Source organism: Spermophilus citellus (genome assembly GCF_964194105.1).
Source record: "Spermophilus citellus genome assembly, chromosome: 18".
Lineage (NCBI taxonomy): Eukaryota > Metazoa > Chordata > Mammalia > Rodentia > Sciuridae > Spermophilus > Spermophilus citellus.
In genome coordinates, this window is record NC_138200.1 from 53,159,793 (window position 1) to 53,181,710 (window position 21,918).

Here is a 21,918-nt window from a genome sequence, read left to right on the forward strand (position 1 = left end):
TACTTTTTCTCAGTTTGTAAATTATAATTCTTGATCTTCAAGTGTGTCAGATATTCATTGACTGAATATTTTTCTCTGCACTACTTGGAGACCCAGAACTTCAGAGGTGACTTGAAAAGAACTATTAAATTAATGTAGTAGGAAGGTGGATTTTGTGGTTGTTTGTAAAATGGACACGAAACATGTAAAGCATACAGGATCCTACAAGATGGACTATGATCCTATTACATTTATATCTATGCCTACACTCATACTCACTTTTTCCTTTATTCATTAACAAGCCCACCTATATGGGCTTTCCTAATTCACTATAGTCTTACCACACATTCTACATCTATAGTCTTCACTATCACCTCTCCTAACTCTTCCATTCCTCATTTTGGGTCTTCACAGAGTATAAGACTGTTTTCAAAACACAATCATGTATAATTTATCTCTTTCATTTCCTCATTTCTAATACAGTGGTTGGTTTTAACAGGAAGAATTAGGGGAACTTTTGCACTTTGCATTTCTTTCAGACTGGAAGACCAGGCCTGAAGCCAAATCATCAAATCTGCAGCAGGGTATATCTGAAGTATTCCACAGCACAGATGATTTCTCAAATGCCACAATAGAAGACCCCTGGGATATTAGTAGCCAGTTAGAGGGGCATCAGGAAAACTGGAGGAGACATCCAGGGCCAGAAGCATCTACCCAGAAGAAAATCCCACCAGAGGGAAGTTTTGCACAAAATAAATCTGGTGAAGACTCTAGATTGAACACAGACCTGGTTCCACAACTGAACATTCCTTCAAGCATAAGGCCTAGTGAATGTGAAACACTTGGAAGCAATCTGGGACATAATGGAGAGTTGCTTAATCAGAACAGTGTCCTTGCAAAAAAGAAACCCTATAAATGTAATAAATGTAGAAAAGCCTTTATTCACAGATCATCACTTACTAAACATGAGAAAACTCATAAAGGAGAAGATAATTTCCCCAATGGTACAGGTCAGGGAATTTATCCTGGAAAGAAACACCATGAATGTACTGACTGTGGGAAAACTTTCCTCTGGAAGACACAGCTTATTGAGCATCATAGAATTCACACTGGGGAAAAACCCTTTGAGTGCAATGTGTGTGGAAAGGCCTTCAGGCATAGTTCATCCCTAGGTCAACATGAGAATGCTCATACTGGAGAGAAACCCTATCAGTGTAGTCTCTGTGGGAAGGCCTTCCAGCGCAGTTCCTCCCTTGTTCAACACCAGAGAATTCACACTGGAGAAAAGCCTTATCGCTGTAATCTCTGTGGGAGGTCCTTTAGGCATGGTACATCCCTCACTCAACATGAGGTCACTCATAGTGGGGAGAAACCTTTCCAGTGTAAGGAATGTGGGAAAGCCTTTAGTCGATGTTCTTCCCTTGTCCAACATGAGAGGACTCATACTGGAGAGAAACCTTTTGAATGTAGTATATGTGGGAGGGCTTTTGGTCAGAGCCCATCCCTTTATAAGCATATGAGGATTCATAAGAGAGGCAAACCTTACCAAAGCAATAACTATAGTGTAGATTTCAAGCACAACTTATCTCTTACTCAAGATGAAAATCTACTGGCTGAAGTGAAATCCTACCATTGTAATGACTGTGGAGAAGACTTCAGTCACATTACAGACTTTACTGACCATCAGAGGATCCATACTGCTGAGAATCCCTATGATTGTGAGCAGGCCTTTAGTCAACAATCTGTTTCCCATCCTGGAGAGAAACCTTATCAGTGTAATGTGTGTGGGAAAGCTTTTAAAAGAAGTACAAGTTTCATAGAGCATCACAGAATTCATACTGGAGAGAAGCCCTATGAATGTAATGAATGTGGAGAAGCCTTCAGTCGACGCTCATCACTTACCCAACATGAGAGAACCCACACTGGAGAGAAACCCTATGAATGTATTGACTGTGGAAAAGCCTTCAGTCAGAGTTCATCTCTTATTCAGCATGAGAGAACTCATACTGGAGAGAAACCATATGAATGTAATGAATGTGGGCGGGCCTTCCGAAAGAAAACCAATCTGCATGATCATCAGAGAATTCATACTGGAGAAAAACCATATGCTTGTAAGGAATGTGGGAAAAACTTCAGTCGAAGCTCAGCTCTTACAAAGCACCAGAGAATTCATACACGAAATAAGCTGTAGGAACCCTACACTTAGGAATATATAGAAAGCTTTAGCTAAAATACTGTTCCAATTCAGTATTCAAGGATTTTTATTGGAGAGAAAGTTCAAGAATGTAATTGTGTGTGTGTGTATGTGTATGTTGTGTGTGGAGAAAATTTAGCACTAGACAGAATTTTATACAATAAATTAAAAGCTACATTCTCATATGTGATTAGAGGTGTTTGTAAAAATTACAAATAACATATATAGCCATTTGGAAATTATATTCCTACACATTGGACTTTATAAAGCTTTTAATATGAGTATTCAGATCACCAACTTTGACAGCTTGACATGTAACTGCCACTGTTTACAGCCTTTAAAAAAACAAAAACACCCACAAAAACTGCTGCACTAATGACAAAAACTTATTTTAAACATTGCTTGATAGTTGCTCTCAACTGCAATTGTTACATGAAATTCTCTGTGGAAACCAGTTCCACCTCCAAGAATTTACCAATTAAAGAATTAGGTAATTAGCCCAACCACTTCATTGTACAGATAAAGAGGACTGAAAGCCAAAGATTTGAGGTGGTTTGTGCATTATAGGATGGTACATCCTGTAATGACAAAACTGACTGGAGAATGGAGGTTTCCTGAGTCTTTGGCTCCATAGCATTGCTACTATGAAAGGGTATTCTGGAATTCAGAAGGCTTTAAAATAAATTTTAAAATAGATACCCATGGGTTGGTTGGACACTTTGAAATTTCTAAAATCAAAAGAGACAGCAAAGTATGCAAATTTGTCTCAAACTTACAAACATTGCAAGCTTACAAGCCAAAATGTTAACAGAAACTAGATAGTTGAATTATGGGTAACTTTTCCTTTTCCTGGTTATATTATACTTTCAGCTAACATGCCAGTTTTATGGAACTAGCAAGTCCTTTTATTGTACTTTTCATTGCACTCCCATTAAAAAAAATCATGCCCCGAGTTTCCTGTAGCAGATCAATAGGAAAACAACACCAAACTTGCAGATTTTTTTCCAAATTAATTTTACACTGCAGAAGTCCAGTTAATCAGTTACCCGTTGCCATAAATTCTGTCTTTTGACTCAGAGAAACAGCATGCTTTGGCTCATTGTGTGTGCAAAAGAATATTTTGCCATTACCAAAAAAAAAAAAAAAAAAAATCGGCTTGTTTTAGCTGCAAGGTGTTTCTCCATCTGAAAAGCTTGAGCTAAATATTAATCTCCCACTCTGACCCTTAATGACCCCAAGTGCCTCCCATAAGTTATCTGAAAAGAATTTCCAGAACCTTCATTGGTTAACATCAATAGTGCAGACAAATTTGAAAGCAACTGTGGACATTGATCCCTTCACTCAAGAGTCATTCCCCTGCAAGACAAGCAAGTTTCCCAGCCCTGATTATGATTCTCAGGGAGGGGTGAAATGAGTGGTGATGATGGTGAATGCTTCATACTTTATTCTTTGTGTGCCAGACGACAGGAGTCAACACCCTTCTCTAATCCTCAATGAGGTAGCTCTTAAACAGTCTTCATCATTTTTTTTTTCAGGGATAAATAAGCATGAGTGTTGAAATGTGGTATGTGAAGCCCAATGAGTGTGTCACCTATGAATCAAGATGGATAGGACATTCCATAGTGAATCTGCCTTTTCTAGATGTTAGCCCTTGAAAGAAACCTTTTTCTGTGACACTTGTTGCTTAGCACACACAATGTCAAAGCCATGCTTGTGTTGACACATAGTTTGATGATGGGTAATTCAGTCAGGTCCTCTCTGACCATGTAGTTAGGATGCCTGTCAGAAACTTGTGCTGAGGGATAAGGGGTCCCTATATTGGACTGCTTGGAGGGAATCCCATGAATTGTAACCAATTGAGTGCTGCTTCACTGTTACTGAAGTTTATAAAAACTCAGTTCCAGAAGACCCAGAGGGAGACCACTAGTTTATGTGTGGAACAAGTCTAAATCTAAAGTTGATTCTCCATCGATTTTCAGCACATCTTCGTTGACTCCCTAGGGAGGAAGCCAAGGACAGATGAGTGACTAATTCAGCAGAGGGCTTTCCGAATACAAGCAGTCATGCATGATACACTTATGAATATCCAGCCTTTTAGGGCTATGTGAAATGCATCCTTGTAACATGATTGTATTCTTTCAATAAATTGCCTTCTGAGTTGAATGGGAGTCAGTTTGTCTTTTTCAATTTTCAGAACTTGGCTAAGATAAAGGATGCCACATCAAGAAGAAGGGATTAACTGCTAAACTCTTCACAGCCAGGTAAGTTAATAGTAGCTATCATTTATTTATGTTTAGTGTGTGAAAGACATCGTGCTTAGTGCTTCACTTCCATCATTTCATTTCATCCTCACAACTCCTGGTTAGAGATGCTGTGGCAGCCCTTGTCTTTGCCCAGTGTTTTGTTTTCTTATCTTGTAACAATCCCTCCTCAATGACCACAGGAACACAAGTCAGTGTGTCCCCAGAGCTCAGTGATATTTCTAGGGTCAGGCATGTGACCTAAATCGGGAATAAATATGCATGAGGGTATTTAGTCCTGATTTTTAGGGGCAAATCAATCAGAATCCTTTGCTAGAATTTTTTCAAAGTTAAACTTTCAAGGCAACTTTTTTTTTTAGTGGTGGTGGGGGGTGTGCTGGGGATTGAACCCAGGGGTGCTTTACTACTGAACTACGTTCCCTCCCCTTTTTATTTTTTGAGACAGGGTTTTGCTAAGTTGCTGAGGGCCCTACTGAATTGCTGAAGCTGGCCTCAAACTTGGAATCCTCTTGCCTCAGCCTCCTGAGGCAGGCATGTGTCACTATGCCTGGCTCAAGGAAACTGTTTTTGAATATCTAGGCTGTAAAGGTGAAGGCCTAGAGCTTCCTAGAGTCTGATTTTTGTTATTAGTGATGGGAGGTCTCCTGTAGTAGCAGAAGATGAAGCTGACATCCAAGTATTCTTGTTTCTATTCCCTGAGGTCCCTTGGACCTAGTTCAATTCCTGAAGCTCTCTGGAATTCCATGAGCTCCCCACTATCAGTCCAACAGTTCTTCCTTTTTTCCTAATTTTTTGTGTTTCTGTTGCTTGCATTAAATAAACTGAATACATGTATTATAGCCTTGTTAAATAAATAACTTACCTACAGTTGTACTGCCCAAGACAGATTCAGGCTATAAATCCAGGATTTTCTGACTCCACCAGTATAGCTCTTATCCTCAAACTCTGATGTCTCCAGAGCCATGTTACATTCAGGAAGTACATGTAATTCATTTGGGGATGAATGGATGAAGGGATATGATGATAGGTTAGGTTGGAGGCTGAGCAAAGACAAAGTGGCAAAGGACTCTGGAATATTTTTCTTTTTTCTTTTTTTTTTTAAAGAGAGAGAGAATTTTAATATTTATTTCTTAGTTTTCGGTGGACACAACATCTTTGTTTGTATGTGGTGCTGAGGATCGAACCCGGGCCGCACGCATGCCAGGCGAGCGTGCTACTGCTTGAGCCACATCCCCAGTCCATTTTTGCCTCATTTTTGACATATGTTTTCACTTGGCTTCCAGGTGATACTTACCTAGATTTCCTTATAATTTATTGGCAATTACCTCTCACAAGTTATCTTTCCTTGCTCTAGATGTGGGAATTCCTTTAGGGCTTAGTCTTTGGATCTGTTTTCTTTTTCTACAGTCACCACCTTGGGACTCTGAGCCTGTCTCATAGCATAAAAATCTACTTTATGACAACTTCAAATTTTATGTCTCCATCCTATGATTCTATATGCACAATAACCAACTGCTTACTTTGTATTTCCACTTAAATGTCTTAACATGCCTCAAATTTGATATGTCTAAAGATAAACTCAATCTCCCCCTTCTCCCCTATAAGTATGTTCTTCACTCAGTCTTTCCAAATGAGAAAAGGCAACTCCCATCTCTCGAGTTCCTCAGGCCCTAAACCAGGTAACCACTGTTGATTGATTTTTGTTCACACCCCACAGCCAAGCAATAGTAACGCCTGACTGCTAATTTTCTGGATTTTAAAAAATGGCCATTTCTCTTTCTCTACTGATACCACCATAGTCCAAGTAATCATCAACATCTCTGGCCCAGATTTTTGCAACAGCCCTCAAATTTGTTTGTGATTTCATCCCTACCTCTTTGTGTTCACAGTTTAGCAGCCAGAACCATATTGTAAAAAGATCTGCTCAGAGACCTCTAATAGCTCCCCATTTCACTCAATAAATCTAAATGAAAGCCTCACTCAACACTACCTGCTGCCTGATGTCATCTGTCTCTGTCTTCTCATCACTCCCTTCTTGGTAGCACTGCCCCAGGCCCACTGGCTCCCTAAAGTAACCTACACAGGCCCAGCCAACTTCTACTTCAGAACTTTCACATTGGCTCTTTCTCCTCCCCTTTAGATCTTTGCTTAAGTATTTTTTTTTTTTTAGAGACAGAGAGAGAGAATTTTTTAATATTTATTTTTTAGTTTTCGGTGGACACAACATCTTTTATTTTTATGTGGTGTTGAGGATCCAACCCAGCGCCCCGTGCATGCCAGGTGAGCACGCTACAGCTTGAGCCACATCCCCAGCCCTTTGCTCAAGTATTTTATCAGCAAAGAGCCCTTCCTTGACTACCAAAGTCCAAATGTTTTCGCTGATATGCAGATGCTAATTCACAATAAGGGGAGGGGAAAAAATAGAGGTACTTTGGATTAGGCAGAGGGGAGTAAAGTGAGGCTAGGGGTATACGGGAAGGATAGGAGAATGAATTGGACATTATTACCCTATGTACATATATGATTACACAACTGGTGTGATTCTAAATCAGTACAACCAGAATAAGTAATAGTCCACTTATATGTGATGTGTCAAAATGCATTCTACTGTCATGTCCTTCCCCCACCCCTCTCTCTTTTTGCTGCCATGAAGGGAGCAGCTTTCCTCTGTTGAGTCTTTCAAACACCATGTGCTGCCTCATCCTGGGCCCACTGCAATGGAGACAGCCTTCTATGGACTGAAACCTCTGAAACTGTGAAACCCATATAAACTTCTCCTTCAAGTTATTCTTGTTGCATGTTTTGATCACAGCAATGAAAAAGTTAACTAAAACATGGGCTTTATTAGCAACTCCAAGCTAAGAGAAAAATTCTCACCAAAGTCCTATAACAATTATTTATTTTGAACCTGGACATTAAAATTCAGCTAATTGCAGTTTTTTCCTTTTATTTGTTCTAATTGTGTCCATGTATGACCAAAGCAATTTTTAAAAATTAAAGAAGGCTGGGGATGTTGCTCAGTAGTTAAGTGCACCTGGGTTCAATCCCTAGTTTAAAAAAAAAGTCAAAAGATGGATCTGGGTGGGACTCTCTGGAAACTTCCCAGGGACCTCCATTAAAACTGGAGGGTAGGAGAGGCACACCTCTCTGATAAGACTCACTCTCTTCCTTTCTTCCTTGACAGTGTCCCCTTTTCCTATCCCTTCTAATAAACTCATGCCTGGTACTATGTGTGACTAGCTTAAAATGCTTCAGGTTTGATTGCAAGAACTCGTGGTCACAGAATCCCCAGTCTCTTTGGCTCCAGGGATGGAACTTGTTCTGTAACAGTTCCCCTGTATTCTAAAGGGTCCCATAAGGACTGGGAACACTATCCCACAGGACTTGATGAAATATGTTAAGATTCTCACAACCTCTTGATTCTGGGCCCCTTTATATATGGAACCATATAACAAGGGTTTGATCCAGAGGAGAGGGCCTCCTGCTCCTGAAATGAGGATCCGTCCCCTCTCTCTTGGGGCTGAGAAACTAGAGCACCCAGAATGACTGTAGATATTGGGAGTATCTCCATCCCCAGCAAAACCTCGGGCCCATTTCAGGAATGCCATCTGGAGTTCTGAGAGCTTTACTTGTATCCCCTGCAGTGTATATGGGGGACAGGTTGCAAGAGAATAAACAGACTGGTGCCCAAAAGCATGTGGAGATTTCAGAAGGGAGGGGGTTACTGCTGGCAGCAGAGTGTAAAGTCCTCTGAGGGACCACATTTGAATTGTACCTGAGAAGAACGGATAGATCCATTCCATCAGCTTTCTTTGCTGTCAGAGATCACAGATAGAATTTCAGTGGTTTCTGGATTGGCCATATAATTGACTGTCGGAACCAAGATCCTATAATTCTCACACCTGTGCTGCACTCCTAACCAGGGGGAACAAACCAGAGGGAAATCTCAAACTGTTCTTGAAACGCCAAAATATGGTAGTCACCCTGTGCCTGGAACTTCCCAAAAGGAGGAAGGAGGGCAAGCAGGCAGCAGCAATAGGGTTGGGTCCCAGTGGCTGCTTAGTCAAAATAGGGGATAACTCACCTGGAGAGGGATTGGAGGCAAGAATTTTTTGGCGACAAAGGCCATCTTGCTGTGAATGAACACATGAGGCAGGAGTGGCGTCAGGGCAAGCCAAGGGCCTCAGGCAGAACAGGACTATCATAGCTAAATAGAGGTACAAGGTTCTGCCCTGCCTTTCCTCTTAGATTTCCCTTGCCCAGCACACTGTCTAGAAGGAGTGCAGGGTGGAGAGTGGACACAGGCCAGCATGTAGGGATCTAAGACTAAAGAGACTTTAGCGTTTTAAAATGGCTGGACTAAGGGTTTTGTATGTTTCCTCGGTGCTGGGAATTAAATCCAGGGACACTCTTCCACTGAGCTACATCCCTAGCCCCCTAGCCCTTTTTCTTTTTCATTTTGACACAAGGTCTCACTAAGTCTGGCCTTGAACTTGCCATCCTCTAGCCTCATTACAGACGTGATTACAGACGTGAGCCATCGCTCGGGTTTCGGACTGTTTTAATAACCGGAAGCAAGCACGAAATTGTTTTTGCACAGGTTAAGGGATCTAAACTGGGATTTTAACAGCGTAGCACGAGAAGTCCATTTAACGATGACACACAGGTTAGAAAGGTTTTCGACACCTATTTAAGATTAACTACAGGAAGACCCGCTGTACCCTTTAAAGAGGTGTTCAAAGGAAGCTTTCACGAGCTGTAGTGAGAAGTCCTCTTCCACCAGGTGCGCCGGTGACGCGTCCCAGGGTAGCAGCCCACACCTGGCTCGCATTGAGCGGAAAGCGTTGGCCCGGGCGCACTTCCGCTTCCGGGTCTCACGCAGTCCGGGTCGCGCTCAGCGGTGGTCTGCAGGCGTGTGGGAGGTCGTCCAGCTCCGCCGCGGAGAGCCAGCTCTAGTGTAGCCCGGTGACCTTCCACCTGTTCTGTCTTGAGCCAGGTCACCCTTCTGTGGCTGCTGCAAGCCACCTGTGTCCCATCTCCGGGACGCGCTAGGTCGGGCCCCTATCCAGCTCCCCCACGCTCTTTGCGCGATGCCTTAATATGGCAGAATAAATTGAGCCCCGTGGAGTTGTCTAGGTAAACGGATGAACTCTAGGTCAGCGTGGCTTTCCCTGTGGAAATCTGGAGTTTCTATTGTTCGGAGACAGCGTCATAAAGAACAGACACCCCCAGGCGTGGTGGTGCACCACGGTAATACCATCTTAAATGTAAAGCTGAGGCAAAAGGATCACAGCAAGTTCGAAGCCAGCCTCAGTAAGTTAACGAGATCCTGTGAAATGGCGGAGGGAGAAAGAAGAAAATCAAAGGCAAATAAGATCTTAAAACACATAAGCCGGTGTGGTTCTGCACATCTGTAATCCCAATGGCTAGGGAGGCTGAGGCAGGAGGATCACTTGTTCAAAGCCAGCCTCAGCAAAGGTGCTAAGCAACTCAGTGTGACCCTGTCTCTAAATAAAATACAAAATAGGGCTGGGATGTGCTCAGTGGTGAGTGCCCCTAAATTTAATCCCCAGTACAAAATATATATATATATATATATATATATATATATATATATATATATATATATATATATAAATGAATATAAAAGATCAATTAACTTTTTAAAGAAATAACAGCTCACCTAGGGAGGTTGAGACAGGACAATCGCAGATTTGAGGCCAGCCTTAGCAACTTAATGAAGACCTATCTCAAAAAAAATAAATAAATAAAATGAAATGAAAGGACCAGGTATGTAGCTCAGGTTAAAGTGCCCCTGGGGGTGGGGGGGCTGGGGTTGTGGCTCAGTGGTACAGCGCTTGCCTAGCATGTGTGAGGCACTGAGTTCAATTCTCAGCACCACATATAAGTAAATAAAGGTCCATCAACAACTAATAAAATATATTTTTAAAAAGTGCCCCTGGATTCAATCCCCATATCAAAACAAACATAAAAACAGCTAACTTCCCTGCAGCAATCATGGAAGACATGTGAATGAAGATGAAATAATTGTACTTGAAAGTATCTGCAAATCTTGAATTTCATTCATTGCAAAAATCAGGGTTGGGAACACAATGAGTCCTTTTAATATAACTGAAAACAGGAATTTCACCATGAGCAGAACCTAATGAAAGGAAACTCCACAAGGCTTTATTTCTTATAGGCAAATGATCCCAGATGAATGGTCAAAGACACAAGAAAAAACAAAACTGAAATAGTAAAATATGGATAAATGTAAATGTTAACTGTACAAAGCAACAATGTTATTTATATGTCTCTCAACATATTTAGAGTTAAAATCCAAGACAATGATACTTTCACTTCTGGATGTGGCAGAGTAGCTTTACTAAGCACTCTTTTTAGAACTACCTCCAAGAAGAGCTGGATAAACTACAAAATACATGTATGAGTGCACTGGAGGTTGCCAGAGTAGTTAGGAATTAAGAAGCCAAGATGTCAGAGGGAAAGGGAAACTCACTAAGGTCTGCCTGACATTCTGAGTACTTCCTGTTCTAGAGCAGGTAAGTTGATGGTTCTGGCCATTAGTTGAAAGAGTTGACAAGAGGTCAACAGATAAAAAGCAAAGGCAAGAAGAGCTTTCAGTACTCTTAAGGGCTGGGGAAACAAAAATTAAAGTTCTGAACACATTCCCCTGCTCAGCCTGGGAACATTTCTGATAAACATGCTGGTCTATCAACAAGGACACTGTGACTTCAACCTAGGAACCAGAAGACAAACTTAAAGGGAAACCTGAGTGAGGTCAGCAAGAATAACAATCTCCAGATGTTCTCTGCAGCACAAAAGCAATGACAACACTGGCAAAAACTGTCAGAATCAGCTTTTTCAGAACTCTAGAAATTAAAAGTCTTGTAGCAGTCTAGGGAGCATTTATTCAAGTAAAATAGCTGCTTTGCAGTAAAAACAGTAATTTTGTGACCATTTAACATGCCCTATTACCATTTCCATCTCCCCAGATCCTTGGTGCCCTTGAAAACCAACAGCCTGACAAATACTAGAATGGGGAGAACAAGGTTGGAGTGTCTTCAAAACACTATTCCCAGAAAATTGTCATTATTTGAACAGCATGGTGGTTTCTGGCAAGGCTTCACTCACAAAACCTGCCTTTCTTTGACCTGACTTGGAGCTTGCTTGTGCAAATATCCTCCCCCAACCCCAGGGTGTCTGTTGAAAATTATCATGTCAGTGGCTTAATGTTGTGGCTACCTGAGACAGTAGGAAACAGTCATTACAAACAAAGGCTAACCAAAAAGTTTAACAAGAAAAGCTGGGAATGAGATGGCCATAGGGAACTTTGCAAAGCTCTACCATATTCCTGGGAATCAAGAAGGCTATATATGGGCTGGGGTTGTGGCTCAGTGATAGAGCATTCGCCTAGCATGTATGAGGTACTGGGTTCAATTCTCAGCACCACATGAAAATAAATAAAATAAAGTCCATCAACAACTAAAAAAAATATTTTTTTTTAAAAGAAGGCTATACTTGTGCATATGTAGGGCTGTGTGGCATCCCTAAGCCTGTGTAAATGCTCAGGGAAGACTCAGAAAGGCCCCAGCTCTCACTTCTGACTGAGCTTGGAGATCTAGGCAAGCAGGAGTGAAGCTAAAGCGAGTTGTAAATTGTCTGGTTGAGTGTTTAAGGTGTGCCCACAACATACAGAAGAGTCCCTTGCCCTTTGGCAAAAAAAATAAGACACAGTGGTTCTAGGCATTTAAGGAACTCTCTGTCTAATCATTGTCTGACCACCAGAGTAGCTAACTGAGCAGAGATTTTATTGGCCATATGACAAAGAGAACAAACTTTGCAGAATAAGTTCAGAAGAGTCACAAAATAATCAGCAGCAAGAATGAGAGTGAGCAACAACAAACAACCTTAGGAAGGGGAGGGGAGCCTGGGGACCTGATTCTGGCGGGGCTGACCTCACTGACTCAAGGACCCAGCAACTCAACGGAACAACAATGATGAGCCTGCCAAGAAGATCGGGCAGCCCTGGGGCCTTTGCGTGGGACAAGATAGTCTAATAAGCCATAGCCCCTTCCTCCTCAGGCCATGGCACTGGGGTTTTTGTTTTATTTTGTCTTGGGGAGGTGATTCCTAGCACCATACTCCACCGTTGAGGTCCTCAGGGGTCAGTAGGGAACCAGGTATAGGCCTTTGTGTCACAAGTTTTACCATCAAAAGTTGGAGACCCAGGAGTACAGAAAAAGAGGGATAGGAAATAAAATGTCAGAGGTGTGGGAAAAAAGATGGAGGATAGGGAACCAAGAGAAGAATGGGAAGGGATGGTGATAGGGGGAGAAGGCACGGAGGTTATGAGTAGAAGTCTGAAAAACTGCCCCAGGGAATCCCTCCTGGGAACTCAAAGGGTAGTACGTTTAGGGGGGTCCTGTACAAATTACAGGAACCATTTCCTTCATGCTTACCCCTTCATACCCCGAGCCAGGCCAAATCAGCTGTTAAGAGGGACATTTTTGGTCCTTTCCCACTCTCTATTCATTTTTTAATTTCACCCACAAACCCCTTTGAGAAGATCAAGAGACCAACCCCAACATTGCCCAACCCATCTGAACACTACCTACCATCTTTTTTCTCTGACTTGTTAAGGAGAGATGTTGGGTGGAAAATTCCATCCTCATATCAGGCATTCACCTCACTCATTAAAACAGAATCCTTGGGCTGGGGCTATAGCTCGGTGGGAGAGCCCTTGCCTACCAAACCCTACGCCTGAGTTAGATCCCTAGCAGTGTGCTAAAAAAATAAAATAAAATAATTTAAAAATAAAAAAATTCTTTCTGTCATTTTTCAGACACAACTCAATGTTATGGTTAGAGAAATATAAATTTATTTTTTAAATATCCCTGAATTCGTCAGGCATTTGGTCGTTGTCTAGCACTGTGGTTCCCAAATTAAAGCATGCATCAGAACCACTTGGAGAATTGGTTTAAATGCAGATCACTAGGCCCCATCCTGCTGTCTTCTGATTCATCAGATCTGGAATGGGTCCTGAGCTTTTGTAGTTTTAAAAAGTTCCCACATGGGGCTGGGGATGTGGCTCAAGTGGTAGTGTGCTCGCCTAGCATGCGTGAGGCCCTGGGTTCGATTCTCAGCACCACATAAAACTAAAATAAAGACATTGTGTCCAACTAAAAAATAAATATATAAAAAAAAGTTCCCACATGATACTGATCCTGCTGGTTGTCAAAATTCCAACTACTTAGCTGGGCGCTGTGGCGAGCACTCATAATCACAGCTATTCAGAAGTCTGAGGCAGGAGGATTGCAAGTTCCAGGCCAGTCTGGGCAACTTATTTGCTCAAACTCTCAACCAATTTTTCTATCTATATCCTTTCTTCAAACATGTCTAGACAATATTTCATAGAGAATATAGATGAAAGTACCATCAAGGATAATATAGAAATGATAAAACCTTGTATTTTTTTTTTAAATTTTTTTTGTGCATGTATTTTATTTGACTAATGCTATAGTCTGTATTTTAAATGTCCCTCAAAGGCCCATATATTAAAGCCTCAGTCTTAGCCCGTGGCAGAACATTTAGGATGTAGAACCCACTGGAAGGAAGTCAGATCACTGTAGTATGCCTTTGAAGGGAGCACTGGGACCCTGGTCCCTTTCTCTTTGCTTCCTAGTTTCAATGAAGTGAACAGGCCTCCTTTGCCATACTCCTTCCATAATATACTGTGCTAGCCCAGGACTCAGCAACCATGCTGAAACAATGAGCCCAAATAACTTCTCTTCCAAGTTGACTATCTCAAGTATTTTGTCACAGTAACAGAAAGTTAACACAACTAGGTAAGCTGAAAAGAAATAAAAATATGTGTTGGGGTGGTAGGGAGAGGAAGGTAGGATGGAGCCCCACTGGTGCTGGTACTGAGTGCCCAGAGCTGGGGATAAGTGCAGTCACCTTAGCACAGCACAAGTGTGCTCACAGTTGTCTCTAGACAGGGCCTCCTGAGCAGCTGCTTCTCCTTGGCGATTCTCCCAGGTAAGGAAGGATCAGTCTCTGACACTGGTCTAGAGGGCCTGAGTATGAGGCCTTCCAAAGAAACCAGATGCAGCTGCAGAGGACCAAGGGATGAAAGGGAAGGAATGGACTGGCCAGAGAACAGTAGCTGGAACCTAGCAGGGTGAAGGGAGCACCTGTGCTGCCACACAGGGAGCACCTGTGCTGCCACAACCTGGGAAGCCCCCCCCCACCACCACCACACAAACCTAGAGGCTTGGTGCAGCAGAGTTGGTTGTAGGTGGCAGTTAAATGGCATTTCCTTAAAAGTCAGATACAATTATGAGATTTATTTTCTTAGGTGTAGGAATTTTACTACATGTCTATAAAGTTATTCCTTTTCAAGTTTCTCAAGAGAATAGCAACCCTCATTTTTCTTCAAAGTATATATATTCAGCCAAGCCTTAAATCAGGACTTACTGTTAGGTGCAGGACAGGCTGAGTAAACTGTCTGCAGGGCATGCCAAACAAAGTTAGCTGCAGGATGACCTGGCCACTCAAACCCTTTGTCTGGTTCTTTATCAACTATTTGCTTGAAGCCCAAATGCCCAAGCCCCTGCTCAAGGCTGAACACTCAACCCCCTGCTCAAGGCCGAACATGTAACCCCCCTTGTGCCAACAAGGCAGCTTGCAGACCCAGAGACCTCATTAGATTTGGGCTATAAAAACTCCCTCCTGCCGGGCCCCTCTCTCTCTTGCTATCTATCTCTCTCTCTCTCTCTCTCTCTCTCTCTCTCTCTCTCTCTTCTCTTTCTTTCTTTTCTCCTCTGTTGCACTGCTGTAATAAAGATCTCTTGGTTGCTCTGAGTGTTGTGGTCATTTTTCTTTCACTTACCACTGTGTTATACATCTGCTAAGGGTTTGCAATGAAAATGCAGTGCAGTGAAAATTCGCTAAGCTGTGTCTCCTCCCCTCCCCAAGAAGTGTTCATTTTTTGTGTTTGCTTTTTATTTTTGACTGATCTTAAGCCAATCCGTTCTTCTTGTAAAATATCTAATTTTCAGGAACATAGTTTTGTAAATACACTAGGTCTGCTCTTTGCAGGTTATCTTTCCCCCTTTCTTTTGTTTTTCAATTGAACATCAGGTCCTGTCATCTTTCCCTCTCGCTGCACCCTCAGGCCCTCACACACTGGGTCGCATGCCTGGGTTCAGGGTCCAGCACCTCCTAGGTGCTCAGTAAACATTTACAAACAAAATAAATGAACAATTTCAAGGTTCCTCAATGTTTTCCAAGTCCTTGCTCTCAATACTCCTTGCTCTCTAAGTGACCTGTTGTAAGGATTGAGTTAATATCTATAAAGTACTCGGCACCGTGCGCGGCTTATAGTAGGTACTTTTTTAAATATGTGTATCTAAAGTGAGCAGGGCATGATCGCGAGGTGCCCTGGCCTACTGGGAGCTCTTCTGGACACAGTCGGTCAAGAGCTCGGGTTGCAGAGCCAGATCCACCTGCCGGCTGCGGCGCCGCGTGCGTGTCCCGTGGCCACGAGGGGGCGGTGGCGCGCCGCAGAGAGCGCCCGCAACTCCGGAGCTCCGGATCCTCCCGCCTAGGCGAGCTTGTTGGGCTTCCTCTCCTTTTTTCTTTCTTTTCTCCCTTCCCGCCTTTAATTCTGGAATTCTGGAATGTCACCTCCTTCCTTTTCACCTGCTCTCAGCGGCCTCCATGCATGGATCTTGCACCAGAGAGGAAGAGATTTGGGGCACTTGGCAATAGCGAGGATGGGGGTCAGAGGCAGAAATAAAGAGGCCCCCCACACGAAATATATATGAACAAAAAGTTTAAAATAATAAATAAATAAGGAGCCTTTCAAATCCGTGGCGCCCCCAATATGGAGCCGTCCAGCAGCGCCACAGGCAAAGCATTCGCTCTTTCTCACAACTTTTTATTTTGAAAAAAAATTGACGTTTTAAACTTGTACAATCAACAGGCACCTTTGTACTTTTTCATCTGGATTCACCTGTTGCCAATGTGTTTTACCAGAATATTTACACACTCGTTTTATTTGCATTACTTTGGCTAAACCATTTGAGCGTTACACCCTGACACTTCTCTTATGCAGTCGTAATGCTATTATGGCACCTAAGAAACTCAACATTGATATAACGCTACTATCTCACAGTGACATATCCACATTTCCCCGGTTGTCCCAATTACATCCTGTATAGTTGTGGTTTTGTTTTATTTGTGATCCAGCATCAGATCAATAATCACATCACATTTTTATAGCATTTTTGAAGGCAAGTTGTCTAGTAGAGGATTCCATAATTTGAATTTGTTTTGTCTTATTTCTTGGTACCAGGGATTGAACCCAGGGACACTTTACCATTGAGCTACATGCCCAGCCCTTTTTCTTTTTTATTTTGATAAGGTCTTGATAAGTTGTCCAGGCTGGCATTGAATTTGTGAATCTCCTGCTTCAGCTTCCCCAGTAGCTGGGATTACAGGCATGTACCACCTGACTACTCTCTTATTCTTCATGATTATATTCAGGAAGACACTTTTGAGAAAAATATTATAGGACATGTTGTCTGTTTCTCAGTTCATAATATCAGGAGGCCTATTGTATAGGTTTGTACCATATTTGTGACACTATATTTGATCACAGGGTTATCTGTGACAGTTTCCTGCCCTCCTGTCTCCCCCTATTCATGAAAAAAAATTTTAATTTCACATCCCAAGAAGCAGCCACTTCTGTTCAGGATGTGGGAAAGTTAGTCCAGTTTTTCCAACAAATTCATGATCACATTGGCCTTCCTGATGCCTTTAAAAAAAAAAAAACAACTGGGCATATTCTTACCATAGGTTATTGATCAGATGCTGGATCACAAATAAAAACGACATTCTTATCATTCTTGAACTTGCCTCCTGGAATATTCTTTCCCTTAAAATGCATGGAAAGTTTCTTCCCTCATTTTTATGTCTGCTCAAGCATCCACTTTTCAGCAAAACCCTCATTGACTACTCTTCTTCCCTCGCTCAACTTTTCTCCCATAGAAATTGTCACCTTCTAATGTTTTGAACATAAACGGATGCTGTACTTTGTCAAATGCTTTCTCTGCATCTATCGAGATGATCATATGGTTCTTATCTTTAAGTCTATTGATGTGGTGAATAACATTTATTGATTTCCGTATGTTGAACCATCCTTGCATCCCAGGGATGAATCCTACTTGATCATGGTGCACTATTTTTTTGATGTGTTTTTGTATTCGATTCGCCAGAATTTTATTGAGGATTTTTGCATCTAGGTTCATTAGAGATATTGGTCTGTAGTTTTCTTTCTTTGAGGTGTCTTTGTCTGGTTTCGGAATCAGGGTGATGTTGGCCTCATAGAATGAATTTGGAAGAACTCCCTCTTTTTCTATTTCCTGAAATAACTTGAAAAGTATTGGTATTAATTCTTCTTTAAAGGTTTTGTAAAACTCCGCTGTATACCCATCCGGTCCTGGACTTTTCTTGGTTGGTAGTCTTTTGATGGTTTCTTCAATTTCATCCATTGAAATTGGTCTGTTCAGATTGTGTGTATCCTCCTGACTCAGTCTGGGCAAATCATAACAGGAACTTACCTTGACATTGTAAAAGCTATCTATGCTAAGCCTCAGGCTAGCATTATTCTGAATGGACAAAAGTTGAAGGCATTCCCTCTAAAATCCGGAACAAGACAGGGATGCCCTTTATCTCCACTTCTATTCAATATAGTTCTCGAAACACTGGCCAGAGCAATTAGACAGACGAAAGAAATTAAAGGCATAAAAATTGGAAAAGAAGAACTTAAATTATCACTATTTGCAGATGACATGATTCTATACCTAGAAGACCCAAAAGGGTCTACAAAGAAACTACTAGAACTAATAAATGAATTCAGCAAAGTGGCAGGATATAAAATCAACACGCATAAATCAAAGGCATTTCTGTATATCAGCGACAAAACTTCTGAAATGGAAATGAGGAAAAACACTCCATTCACAATATCCTCAAAAAAAATAAAATACTTGGGAATCAACCTAACAAAAGAGGTGAAAGATTTATACAATGAAAACTACAGAACCCTAAAGAGAGAAGTAGAAGAAGATCTTAGAAGATGGAAAAATATACCCTGTTCATGGATAGGCAGAACTAACATCATCAAAATGGCGATATTACCAAAAGTTCTCTATAGATTTAATGCAATGCCAATCAAAATCCCAACGGCATTTCTTGTAGAAATAGATAAAGCAATCATGAAATTCATATGGAAAAATAAAAGACCCAGAATAGCAAAAGCAATTCTAAGCAGAAAGTGTGAATCAGGCGGTATAGCAATACCAGATTTCAAACTATATTACAGAGCAATAGTGACAAAAACAGCATGGTACTGGTACCAAAACAGACGGGTGGACCAATGGTATAAAATAGAGGACACAGAGACTAATCCACAAAGCTACAACTATCTTATATTTGATAAAGGGGCTATAAGCATGCAATGGAGGAAGGATAGCATCTTTAACAAATGGTGTTGGGAAAACTGGAAATCCATATGCAACAAAATGAAACTGAATCCCTTTCTCTCGCCATGCACAAAAGTTAACTCAAAATGGATCAAGGAGCTTGATATCAAATCAGAAACTCTGCGTCTGATAGAAGAAAAAGTTGGCTCCGACCTACAGATTGTGGGGTCGGGCTCCAAATTCCTTAATAGGACACCCATAGCACAAGAGTTAACAACTAGAATCAACAAATGGGACTTAATTAAACTTAAAAGTTTTTTCTCAGCAAAAGAAACAATAAGAGAGGTAAATAGGGAACCTACATCCTGGGAACAAATTTTTACTCCTCACACCTCAGATAGAGCCCTAATATCCAGAGTATACAAAGAACTCAAAAAATTAGACAATAAGATAACAAATAACCCAATCAACAAATGGGCCAAGGACCTGAACAGACACTTCTCAGAGGAGGATATACAATCTATCAACAAGTACATGAAAAAATGCTCTCCATCTCTAGCAGTCAGAGAAATGCAAATCAAAACCACACTAAGATACCATCTCATCCCAGTAAGATTGGCAGCCACTATGAAGTCAAACAACAACAAGTGCTGGTGAGGATGTGGAGAAAAGGGTACACTTGTACATTGCTGGTGGGACTGCAAATTGGTGCGGCCAATTTGGAAAGCAGTTTGGAGATTCCTGGGAAAGCTGTGAATGGAACCACCATTTGACTCAGCTATTGCCCTTCTCGGACTATTCCCTGAAGACCTTAAAAAAGCATGCTACAGGGATACTGCCACATCGATGTTCATAGCAGCACAATTCACAATAGCTAGACTGTGGAACCAACCCAGATGCCCTTCAATAGATGAATGGATAAAAAAAATGTGGCATCTATACACGATGGAGTACTATGCAGCAATAAAAAATGACAAAATCATAGAATTTTCAGGGAAATGGATGGCACTAGAGCAGATTATGCTTAGTGAAGCTAGCCAATCCCTAAAAAACAAATACCAAATGTCTTCTTTGATATAATGAGAGCAACTATGAACAGAGTAGGGAGGGAGAGCAGGAAGAAAAGATTAACTTTAAACAGAGACATGAGATGGGAGGGAAAGGGAGAGAAAAGGGAAATTGCATGGAAATGGAGGGAGACCCTCATTGCTATACAAAATTACATATAAGAGGTTGTGAGGGGAATGGGAAAATAAACAAGGAGAGAAATGAACTACAGTAGATGGGGTAGAGAGAGAAGTTGGGAGGGGAGGGGAGGGGGGATAGTAGGGGATAGGAAAGGTAGCAGAATACAACAATTACTAATAGGGCATTATGTAAAATTGTGGATGTGTAACCGATGTGATTCTGCAATCTGCATTTGGGGTAAAATTGGGGGTTCATAACCCACTTCAATCTAATGTATGAAATATGATATGTCAAGAGCTTTGTAATGTTGTGAACAACCAATAAAAAATTAAAAAAAAATAAATAAAAATCATCAAATTGAAAAAAAAAAAAAAAAGAAATTGTCACCTTCTAACGTGTCATTGTGTTTACTGTTTGTCTCTTTCTGGTGATTATGTAAACTCTGTGAGAACAGAGATTTTTCTCTGCTTTTATCCACTGCTGCATTTCTAACATGTCAAAGAAAACATGACACATTATATTGGCACTTAATACATATTTATTGAATTAATGCATTTATCATCTATTATTGCATTACAAATTACTACAAACATTTACTCTCTTTCTTGGGGCTCATGGATCTGGAGGTTGCTTAGCTGGGTGATTCAGGCCATTTACTCCATGAGGCTGTGATCCAACTGTTGACCCCACTTTACAAGACTCAGAGGAGTGAAATAATGTACTTGAGATCATATAGCTAATAATGATAGGGCCACTTCCATCTGATAGAATAAATTCCAAACTCCTTTCATAAATAGATACAAAGACCTACCGGATCTGGGTTCCACCTCATTCCCTAATCTTAAACATGCCAAACCTATCTTTTTCACCTGCTCCTTCCTCTCCACTGGGCTGCCACCACAACCTTCAGGTCTCAGTTCAAATGCAAGTCTTCCCTGACCCCCACTGATAAACACAGTGACTTTCAGATGTTCACCATCTGATATCTGTTTTCACTCCTCCTGGTGTCTATTCCCACTCCTCCTATCCCTTTTGAAGACAAGGGCTTTAACAGTTCTGTTCACAGCTATATCCCCACTACTGTACTAGCGCACAGTAAGTGTCCAATGAGTATTAGCTGAATGAATGAATGGCTGCACAGGGAGACAACACAGTTACAAACAATTCAACTCACTTCTATGGGTGTATTGAAATAACAATCCTTACCCAGAAGAGCTTATGAGAATTAAAAGATCAACAAGTCACCAGGCCTAAAGTAATATGATGTATTTTTAAAGAAATGAGAGTTTTGACTCTCTCACCATCAGCAGGCTAGACCTGGGGGCATTTACAGGGCTCTGCATTCTGAGAGCCCTTTGTCTCCAGAGAGGGAAGAAGGCTGGCAGGAGGGTGGGCAACCCACCAGCACTGTTTGGGTAATAACTGACCATTTTCTTCCCAGACTGGTTCTGCTGGTCCCTACGCCCCTTCCCACAGGCAAAAACCTCCTCAGGACCTGATTCTGCAGGTCAACCATGAATTTAATGAGAATATGCCAGACAGAGAAAGTCAGCTCAGCTAGGGAGACTGGGCTTTTTTGTGATCTTGGACAAGGAACCCATTTTCTCTGTGTGCGTGTGTGTGTGTGTGTGTGTGTGTGTGTGTGTGTGTGTGTGTTGGGGACTGGAAATAACCTGGGTGTAGTTCACAGCCTTTGTTCTTTGGTTGTTACTTTTTATAATACTGGGGATTGAACCCAGGGATATTCTACACTCTACACTGAGCTCCATCCCCACCCCTTTTTATTTTT

At 41.5% G+C, this 21,918-nt stretch overlaps 1 protein-coding gene across 9 annotated transcripts in view; it reads left to right on the forward strand.

The window, feature by feature from the left end:
* ZFP90 (ZFP90 zinc finger protein) overlaps nt 1-21,918 on the forward strand; it is a 60,493-nt gene that overhangs the window by 12,045 nt on the left and 26,530 nt on the right. For 5 of the 9 annotated variants that reach the window (XM_081273794.1, XM_081273793.1, XM_081273795.1 and 2 more), the window contains exon 5: nt 4,368-4,434. In XM_081273794.1, the coding sequence (XP_081129920.1) occupies nt 4,368-4,378 (11 nt within the window). In that variant the 3' untranslated portion in view covers nt 4,379-4,434. Of the gene's footprint in view, nt 1-518; nt 4,337-4,367; nt 4,435-4,879; nt 5,459-7,087; nt 7,330-21,918 lie in introns of those variants that run through there. The other 4 variants (XM_081273786.1, XM_081273788.1, XM_081273791.1 and 1 more) reach the window with 3 other exon arrangements.